Source organism: Palaemon carinicauda, chromosome 37, assembly GCF_036898095.1.
Source record: "Palaemon carinicauda isolate YSFRI2023 chromosome 37, ASM3689809v2, whole genome shotgun sequence".
Lineage (NCBI taxonomy): Eukaryota > Metazoa > Arthropoda > Malacostraca > Decapoda > Palaemonidae > Palaemon > Palaemon carinicauda.
The window spans coordinates 24961829-24973200 of record NC_090761.1 but is presented as its reverse complement, the minus strand read 5'-3'; the positions used below and the strand labels follow the sequence as shown (position 1 = coordinate 24973200).

At 35.8% G+C, this 11372-nt stretch overlaps 1 protein-coding gene across 1 annotated transcript in view; it reads right to left on the bottom strand.

Moving 5' to 3' along the window:
- Positions 1-2242: 2242 nt before the first annotated feature.
- LOC137629235 (glutamate receptor ionotropic, delta-2-like) overlaps positions 2243-11372 on the bottom strand; it is an 11209-nt gene continuing 2079 nt past the window's right edge. The window contains exons 3-8 of the mRNA XM_068360499.1: positions 10431-10578; positions 8943-9160; positions 8200-8351; positions 5451-5561; positions 3077-3237; positions 2243-2304 (exon numbers count right to left, since the gene is read on the bottom strand). Of these exons, the coding sequence (XP_068216600.1) occupies positions 2243-2304; positions 3077-3237; positions 5451-5561; positions 8200-8351; positions 8943-9160; positions 10431-10578 (852 nt within the window). The remainder of the gene's footprint in view (positions 2305-3076; positions 3238-5450; positions 5562-8199; positions 8352-8942; positions 9161-10430; positions 10579-11372) is intronic.

Here is an 11372-nt window from a genome sequence, read left to right as displayed (position 1 = left end):
AGGCAGGAGATGAAGGAAGCATATAGGGATCCTACCAGGAGGTTAGGTTAGGAAGGGACACTAACTAACCTATCCCCTATATGGTCCCTGAAGGCGAAAAAACACTTGCATCACGGTCGAAAGTATTGTAAAATAATGCCACTATCTTCATAACTTAGCCTAGGATCACTAATAAAATCATGCATGAACACTTATATACAGTGGGGGCTATAGAAGCCGACTGGTATGAGGTCAATCGATGACCGATAAAAAGCGTCGAAACACGATATAAAAGTTCCTAGCTATGAAGACTAAATAAACTAATGTAATCGATTAGTAAATAAGGCCGGAAGCGTTGTTGTGGCTAACTAAATAAGGCATGCATAACAACAACGACGCCATAAAATGGCGGGTCCGGTAGAGGCACAGCTCTGCCACAAAACAGCAATTATCTCGGAAAGTAATATTTACTTTACGGTCAGAGCTTAACTAAACAATACTGGAACCTTGTACTCAACTTTCCAGAAGAAGGCGAGGCTGAAGGTAGCGACATTACGTAGATGCAAAGCGATAAGTGAAGCACAGGGAAAATCCGTCTAAGTAGGGCGAGCTACTGAACAAAGGATAAAGACGGACGTGACGTCATTTAAGCAATGGCGCCCGTTTGTTTACGTCTCGAGTATCAGTAGTAGCCACGAATGAGATTAGCTATGGAACGGCTCCCAGCTATTCTCAGCCCTTACACACCGAAGCATTAACTCTGTTCGGGGTGTAGATAGCTATGTGGCGCGTTAATACATGCGTCCCCTGTTGATATACGATGTCTTAAAAGGGAAACCTTTAGGATACTCGCTCCAGAAGTTAGAATTCTGTGATAACCTGTGGTTAAATTCTCTGGGAATATCTTAGTAGTTATTTACCCAAGGAAGCTACCAAAAAGGAACCTTCCATCAGGACGCCATGGCTTGAGCCCAAAAAACTACCCCACCGCCATTGCCCAGCCCATCATTGAGACACTCAAGCCCTTCTACTGCAGCAAAGTGCTGGACCATCAGAGGGGTATATATATATATATATATATATATATATATATATATATATATATATATATATATATATATATATATATATATATATATATATATATATATATATATATATATGCATATGTGTATATATATGCATATGTGTATATATATATATATATATATATATATATATATATATATATATATATATATATATATATATATATATATATATATATATATATATATGTGTGTGTGTGTGTGTGTGTGTGTGTATATATATTTGCACAACATATATGTATACATATATTCTATGTATACATATATTATATGTATATATATTCATATATATATATATTATATATATACATACATACATATATATATATATATATATATATATATATATATATATATATATATATATATATATAAATATATACATAAATACAGTAGTCTATATCTATGTATATATAACCTATATCTATATCTATATATATATAAATATATATATATATATATATATATATATATATATATATATATATATATATATATATATATAACCTAACCTATATCTATATGTATATATATATATATATATATATATATATATATATATATATATATATATATATATATATATATATTTATATACTGTATATATATATATATATATATATATATATATATATATATATATATATATATATATATATATATATATATGGATACTATGGTTCTCGAGTGTACAGTACATTTCGGGGTACCCCATCTAATCAGGGTATGACTATTTATTCTACCACCTACCCGAGAGATTGGGAGAAACCAAGTAGTCATACGCTTGTCATTGCCACTGTGTGTGACATTAGAGAAATATATATATATATATATATATATATATATATATATATATATATATATATATATATATATATACATATATATATATATATATATATATATATATATATATATATATATATATGTGTGTGTGTGTGTGTGTGTGTGTGTGTGTGTGTGTGTGTGGGTGTGTGTGTAGAGAGAGAGAGAGAGAGAGAGAGAGAGACGTGGGTGTAATTTAATCATATTAGATTCATATCTATATAGGTCATTGAAACATCTTAATGCTATGGTATTCGTTTATTTCATAATATAGTTTGTAAAACTGTTTTGATTTGAAATGATGACATTCACGATGAATGTTGATCCATGATCAGTTCTCTCCTATGATTCTAGTCTTTGTTGGGTCCAACATTTCGCTCACCCAAAAATGCCAGCAGAGCCAGAAAGTTACCTGTGGGATAACATCAAACTAATAATGGTATAGAATAAAAGATTATATGTATAATTGTATGTAGGAGGACCAATAACATTACAGATAAAATGGAAAGTCATCTATACTTGCTTTCTTGGTAATAGCCTCTGTACTATGGTCTTCCACTGTCTTGGGTTAGAGTGCTCTTGCTTGAGGGTACACTCAGTCACACTATTCTATCTTTTTTCTCTGTCTCTTATTTTTATTGTAGTTTTTATATTGTATATATGAAAGGTCTAATTCATTGCTGGTGGTGTTCTTAAGATAGTTTATTTTAATTGTTCATTATTTCTCTTGCAGTTTATGGTGAGGAAAGGAAACAAAGAAATAAAAAGAAATGCGAAAGAAGTAATGTGTAAGTCAAATAACATAGTTTAAGAGCAGTAACAACATTAAATTAGACCTATCTTATATAAACTATAAAAAAAAAACAAGAGGAAGAGAAATAAGATAGAATACTGTGTCCGATTGTACCCTCAAGCAAGAAAGCTCTAACCCAAGTCAGTGGAAGGCCATGGTACAGAGGCTATGACACTACCCAAGACTAGAGAACAATGGTTTGATTTTGAAGTATGCTTCTCCTAGGAGACAGTTGATATATGGCTCCAAGAGAGTACTTCAGTCCCTCTGCACTTGACATGAAAGATCTCATGAAGTTCCATACAAGATTCAATGAAGTAAGTGTTATGCAAGGATTTTGAATAAACCAAGATGATTTACTTTAAAGTTCCGTTAATCTATATTAACCTACCTCCTATGAGGAACAGGAAAGGGCCAGAAAAGGCCTTGATGTCCAACGCCTCAATTCCTTCGCGCTTGTCGCTTTTGGGGGGACGGAGACACTGGGTCGAGTTGGGCATCTGTTCTCCGAGCCACTTGTTGACTATGCCTGATTCTCTTAACTTACGAATTCTATGGAAAAAAAAAAAAACATGGTAATGATAACGATGCTTAGAAAAGTTAGCACGGAAATATCATCAACTAGAAATGCACTCTGAGAGTGCAGACCTCCGCCACGTCAGCTTATTTCTAGAAACCAGCTTGCCTTTTCCAGAATCACTCCAGACCATAGGCATATTTGAAGTCTGTGTAACAACCATGTGCGAACTTGGGGATAAGGGTAGGGTTAATTCCATCAACCTTTTGATCGACCTTGACCTTGACATTTGACTTGGGACATTCAAATTTGAATCACTCTCACGTCTCAACATAACAATTAATCTCTGGAAGTTTCACTAAACTATGAGTAAATTTGTGACTAGGAAGTTGTTCACACACCAACAAACGGACAAACAGGACCGAAAACGTATCCTCCTCCCAACTTCGTTGGCGGAAGTAATAATTTCAAGGGTATGATTTTAATTGTTTCTCGAATTAACAAATCTCATGGGATTTTCAAACAAAGTCTTCAAACACCTATTTGACTTTTATGTATCAGAAAGTATTATTACTCCATCAATTGCCAAAGTGAACATGTTGAGTAAGTATCAAAGTAAAGGGTTAGTTCTCTTATTATTATTATTATTATTATTATTATTATTATTATTATTATTATTGTGTAAGCTACAACCCTAGTTGAAAAAGCAGGATGCTATAAACCCCAGAGCTCCAGCAGGGAAAAATAGCCCAGTGAGAAAAGGAAGCAAGGAAATAAACAAACTACAAGAGAAGTAATGAACAATTAAAATAAAATATTTTAGGAACAGTAACAAAATTGAATTAGATCATTTATATATAAACTATGAAATTTGCATTTTTATTTTTTATTTTATGGGAACTAAACTTTTCTGTCTCGGTTGATATAAAATTTTGCTCGTATTAAATTGATACATTTCTGATTTCAATTAAATGACTTGTGTTTCAATACGTCTCGTTTTCCAGATTTCGTGACCTGTATTTGGTGGCAATATCGAAAAATTGTTGCACAATTTCGGCCATAAATATCTCATTTGTCTCTCTTGCACGCAAATCTTCAGGTTTCTGCACGATGTATTGATTTACAAAATAATGGTAGGGCAATGTCTTCTTTCTTGTCTCTGCAAATTTTATGACAATTGAAATATTTATGCAAATCATTTGGGGAATCAAAGGGAGTAATTTGTCACTGTTTTGTCTATTTTTCTATGATGTACTTGTAGCCTAAATGTCATGCAGTTCGTCAATCAATGCTGTCATTAACAATATTCCATGGAAAGAATAATGATGGGAATAACAATACGAGACAGAAAAAGAACAACATGGATACGAGAGAAAACTAAAGTAGAGGATATTCTAACAACTTGTAAGGAAAAGAAATGGCCTTTGGCAGGACATATAATGAGGACAGATAATGGACATTAAGAATAACAGAATGGGTCCCTAGAGATTATAAATGAAGCTGGGGAAGGAAAAGAAGACGATGGATTGACGAATTAAGAAAGTTTGCGGGTGGGGACTGGCATAGACAGACCATAAACAGATGCGAGTATAAGAGCATGTCTGAGGCCTCTATCCTGCTGTGATTAGTTATGTATGGCTGATGAGGCTGATGATATAGTATATACAACAAATTCAGCCGTTTCTAGTCCACTGCAGGACAAAGGCCTCAGACATGTCCTTCCTCATGCCTAGGGTATGACTCTTTCCATCACCACGCTGGCTAGTGTGGAATGGTGTTGGTGGGAGACTTTGGTCTGATAGCTCACAGAAAATTAACCGAGGATGGGTGGCATGACTATATATATATATATATATATATATATATATATATATATATATATATATATATATATATATATATATATATATATATATCATCTCCTGCGCCTATTGACGCAAAGAGCATAGGTTAGATTTCGCCAGTCGTCTGTATCTTGAGCTTTTAAATCAGTACTTCTCCATTCATCATCTCCTGTGCCCATGGACGCAAAGGGCCTCGGTTAGATTTCGCTAGTTGTTTATATCTTAAGCTTTTATCACTACTCTATTCATCATCTACTTCGCGCTTCATAGCCCTCAGTCATGTAGGCCTGAATCTTCCAACTCTTTTAGTGCTTCATATATACACTGTGCACACACATATATGCAATAAATGCAGCATAGATATTTTTCATAGAATAAAATCACTAATAATACAATATACTCACATTTCATTAGCTTTTGGTATGTAAGATGAATTGATACGAAACGGTATCGAGAGTAATCCATTGCTGTAGACTTTCTCTTTAGATATGTATAGGTGACACACTCCGCTGCGACTGGTGAAAAAAAGGTCTTCTTATATACATCATTTCTCCCGCTAATAAACGTCATTTAGCTAATCTATATAATAATACTTTGAAAACGCTTTCATCGACATAAAGGGCTATTACTTAACAGTGAGTGGCTTCAGCAAGAAAACAAATATAATGGTCACTTTCTAAGAAGAAAACTTAAATGATATAAGTTGCTTTACTGGTTGTGGTGGCCTGTTGGTAAAGTCCTTACCTGGTAATCGCCAGACTGGAGTTCGAGGCCTGCTCAAACTCGTTAGTTCCTTTTGGTTGCTGCAACCTTACCATCCTTGTGAGCTAAGGATGGGGGATTTGGGGGAGCATATAGGTCCATCTGCTGAGTCATGAGCAGCCATTTTCTGGCTGTCCTTGGTCCTAGCTTGGTTGGAGAGGGGCTTGGATGCCAATCATATGTATATATGATCAGTCTCTAGGGCATTGTACGACTTGCTTAGGAAATGTCACTGTCCCTTGCCTTTTCCATTCATGAGTGGCCTTTAAACTTTTAAACCTTATGCACTTAGATAGGACGTTCGTGAACAGCGCTCGAGTCCTGTAAAACTGCCCATGAAAGAGCATTCCATAGCTATAAAATGACCAGCTCAGTGGAAAAATGGATCTGCTGACAATAAGTCGAAAGAAATAAAGCCATTTTTTTCTGTATGGCAATCTTCAGTACAGAAAGAAAGGAAGAATTAAGTAAGTAATTGATACATAGGTATTTGATGTCTCGCCTCATGAAGCAGTTCCCAGGGGAAATGAGTGTGGCTGTATTTTAACTAATGAAACATATTTCTGGCGACTGTAAATTTTTTAAGAGAGAGAGAGAGAGAGAGAGAGAGAGAGAGAGAGAGAGAGTGTGTGTTTTATTGGCCATTTACCAGACAGAATTTCTCTGTTTTTGGGATTCTAATTTTTTTTTTTTAAGAAACACAAGTTTTATAGATAAGATTTAAATTTCTATTTATAGCAGATTTTTACCTCATGATTTATTTATTGTTATCCGTTATGTTGAATATATATCTTATTTCATTCATTTATTTAACGTTAATATAAACAATATTTACTCGGCCCGATGCTAATCGGGACAGCTCTGTATTAGGTTGACCAGGACACCAACCACCCCTTGAGATACTACCGCTAGAGAGTTATGGTTTTTTTGACTTGCCAGACAGTACTACATTAGATCCTTTGCTCTGATTATGGTTCACTTTCTATTTTCCTGCACATACACCGAATCGTTTGGCCTATTCTTTACATATTCTCCTCTGTCCTTATACATCTGACAACACTGAGATTACCAAACAATCCTTCTTCACCCAAGTGGTTAACTGCTGCACTATAATTGTTCAGTGGCTGCTATCCTCTTAGTAAGGGTAGAAGAGACTCTTTATCTATGGTGAGCAGCTCTTCTAGGAGGACACTCCAAAATCAAACCATTGTCCTCTAGTCTTAGGTGCCATAGTCTCTGTACCATGGTCTTACACTGTCTTGGGTTAGAGTTCTCTTGCTTGAGGGTACACTTGGGCACACTATTCTATCTAATTTCTCTCCCTATTGTTTTGTTAAAGTTTTTATAGGAATTATTTATTTTGATGTTATTACTGTTCTTAAAATATTTTTCCTTGTGTCCTTTCCTCTCTGGGCTATTTTCCCTTTTGGGGCCCCTGGGCTATAGCAATTTTAATTGTAGAGTAATAAAACTTGCAGTGATTAACTGTTATGTAAAAAGTTGGAAATTATTAAATTTTGGAAGGTCAATGTCACGGTCAAACAAAATGTCCAATTCACGTAATCAGCCATAAGTTTGGACATCGTAGTCACAGAGATTTCAAACTTAGTTCATATTTGAGTGTATGAAAATCCACGCCAAGTAATGCATGTAAAGCTCAAAGGTTAAGGTAAAAATCAAACAAAAGGTCGAGAAATAAGATGCCGCGGCAAAGGTCTGCGCTCTACTGAGTGCCCCTCTAGTTTTTAATGTTCCTCCAATTTCTCGTTACTCTCCCATAACTCCCTTAGTTTAATGCTATCATACTTTTTTCCAGTGTTTCTCCACATTCTTCAATTTCTCATTGCCCTCCCATAACTCTCAACTTAATATTTTCATAGTTTTTCCAATGTTTCTCCAGATTCTCTAATTTCTCCTTACTCTCCCCTACAACTACAAGCATATCCCTAGAAGGACTCGCCTGAAATCCTATGACATGACTCATGGTGTTTTTCCAATGTTTCCCCAGATTCTCCCATTTCTCGTTACTCTCCCCTGGAGCTACAAGCATGTCCCTGACATGGCTTTCCTCTTGGTGGTTTTTCTTCCAATATTTCCCCAGATTCTCCCATTTCTCCTTACTCTCCCATGCAGCTACAAGCATGTCCCCCAAAAGAACATACCTAAAATCCCATAACATGGCTTTCCTCTTGGTGGTTTTTCCAATATTTCCCCAGATTTTCCAATTTCTCGTTACTCTCCCCTGCAGCTACAAGCATGTCCCCAAAAGAACATACCTAAAATCCCATAACATGGCTTTCCTCTTGTGGGTTTTTTCCATTATTTCCCCAGATTCTCTAATTTCTCGTCACCCTCCTCTACAGCTACAAGCATATACCTAGAAGGTCTCACCTGAAATCCCATGACATGGCTTTCCTCATGGTGGTTTCGTCACATATCACAGCATATTCTCCATTGGCGATGGCCTCCCTCCCTGACCAGCAATCGGGAATGGTTCCGGATTTGTGGGTGAAAGCCCTCTTGCGAATGGGATCTTCTGCTTCCTTGGAATTGAAGAAAATCCTATGAAATGGAGTTGGTGTGGGCAAATATTTATGTAGGATGTATGATGATTATTAAAGATTCCATTGTTAACAAAGTTTAGAATATACTTTAGAAACTGCAGCAAGATTTTGAAACGGAGTGGAAACAGTGTGGAAGAACTTTCATGGAGGTTAATGTAGTTCATGATGCAGTGCTGTATATTGCAAATAAGTGAATATATAAAAAATTACATTGTGTAAATAATACAAATGAGCTTAAAGCACAATCTTATGAAATGGTATGAGTGTACATAAAGGACAAAGATTAAAAAGAAAGTATTGAATTAGTCATAGATAATCTTGAGTATAGACAGTCCTCATAGATTTAAAGGTTATGTAAAGCACTTGAGAATATCCATGTAAATGATATTGTTAAGGCTATGAATTAGCAAGAAAAAACAGAATTTTCTTTTAGAAGATAGTTTGATAAAAAGAAGACAGTATTGTATCCTGAAATAAATCTCCTAAAGGTTAGTTAAAATATAGTAAAAGATTTTAATGTTTTAACAGTCAGATAGTGAAAGTAGAGGATAACTAACAATATGAATTTACCAAGAAAACTTGATACATGACTGAACCGGACTGTAGCCTCCAGGGAAGGTCGGTCTGGCTGACCAGTTCAGAGAGAGAATCGATGGGAACAGTGACGATGGGCACAGTGAGCAAAGCAGTCAAGATGCCGCTGTACGAAGACATGAAGACGAGCGATGCCAAGAGCCATATTGCAACCAGAAGTCGACCAATGTCCTTTTCTGGCAGCCAGTGAGAGCCTGAAATTGTCAAATTATATGCTGTGAACATTCCGCTGCCAGATTGCCCAGAGCTTTCGGTCCGAACGGGGATCCGTGCTAAAAAGGTAGTAGGACAGCTGAAGTAACCCAGCATAAATATAATTTTGGATAACAAATCAATACCAAAAGTAGATTTGGTTTCTTCTAAATAATGTAAAATTGTCAAATTATAGGCCAAGAAGCATGCTCGGCCAGATTGCCCCGAGCTTTCGTTGCGGACTGGGATTCGTGCACAGAAGGTAGTAGAACTATTGAAGTAACCGAGGATAAATGTAATTTCGGATATTAAGTTAATACCAAATTGGATATGGTTTCTTCTATATAGTGTAAAATTGTCAAATTATATGCTAAGAACATTCCGCTGCCAGATTGCCCAGAGCTTTCGCTCTGAACGGGGATCCGTGCTAAGAAGGTAGTAGGACTGCTGAAGTAACCCAGGATAAATATAGTTTTGGATAACAAATCAATACCAAAAGTGGATTTTGTTTCTTCTAAATAATGTAAACTTGTCAAATTACAGGCTAAAAAGCGTGCTCGGCCAGATTGCCCCGAGCTTTCGTTCCGGAAGGGGATTTGTGCTGAGAAGGTAGTAGGACTATTGAAGTAACCCAGGATAATTGTAATTTCGGATAATGAATCAATACCAAATTGGATATGGTTTCTTTCATATAGTGTAAAATTGTCAAATTATATGCTAAGAACGTTATGCGGCTAGATTTCCCAGAGATTTCATTACGGACGGGGATTCGGGCACAGAAGGTAGTAGGACTATTGAAGTAACCCAGGATAAGTATAATTGTGGATAATAAATCAATACCAAATTGGATATGGTTTCTTCTATATAATGTAAAATTGTCAAATTATAGGCTAAAAAACATTTGTGCGCAGATTGCCCATAGCTTTCGCTGAAGACGGGGATTCGTGCTAAGAAGATAGTAGGACTATTGAAGTATAGGCGTCTGGTTTCAGTTCCTGTTTCATCAGAGTAGATACTCACCAGAACCTCAGCTGGGCAAGCAAACCCCCCCCCCCCCCTACTGTGGTGCCTAAGCACAGCACTTGCCTCCCCAGTAAACAGCTTAAACTCACTGTCCCAGGCTGGGATTGATATACTGCTATACGAATAAGCGAACACGTTACCACTGTACTAGCCAGGATGAAAATAATTTTGAATAGCAAATTGGATTTGGTGCCAGAATATGATCAGTAGTTTTTTTTTTAACCTTACTATTTATACATGTTTACTCACTTTCCTGGGATACTGTCTGAACTGCCCAAAGAGGAACTTTTGATAACGAGGCCTTTTGATCCGTCTCAAAGATCCTGTTCTCGACCCAGGTCACGGATGTCATTGCTGCTATGATGGCCAACAAGCTCACTAGGACTAACAACCAGACCTATGGTGAAGTTGCTGGATATTATTATTATTATTATTATTATTATTATTATTATTATTATTATTATTATTATTATTAAATGCTAAGCTACATTCCTAGTTGGAAAAGCAAGATGCTATAAGCCCAGGAGCTCCAACGAGGAAAATAGTCCAGTAAGGAAAAGAAACAAGGAAAAATGAAATATTTTAAGAACAGTAACATTAAAATAAATATCTCCTATATAAACTATAAAAACGTTAACAAAACAGGAGAAAGAGAAATACGATAGAATAGAGTGCCCGAGTGTACCCTCAAGCAAGAGAAGTCTACCCCAAGACAGTTAAAGACCATGGTACAGAGGCTATGGCACTACCCTAGACTACAGAACAATGGTTCGATTTTGGAGTGTCCTCCTAGAAGAGCTACTTACCATGGCTAAAGAGTCTCTTCTACCCTTACCAAGAAGAAAGTGGCCCCTGGACAATTACAGTACAGTAACCCCTTGGGTGAAGAAGAATTGTGAGATTAATAAATTGAGATGATAATCATAATTCTGTCTACCTGCAAGGCTAAAGTTTTCTTTTCTCCATGGAAGATGCCAACAAGAAGATAGTAGTAATGGAAACAATATTTGAATTATAATTCATGACTTACGAAGGACAGGCTTGACAAGAAGAACTCCCTTTTTAGAAAATAAATACTTTATCTTTTTACAATGCAGTTGCAAAGAATACTGTTTGTGAAATTTTACAAATTTTGAAATGTTATAATGATTCAGAACAAAAAATGTATCTTAGATTAAATAATATTATGAT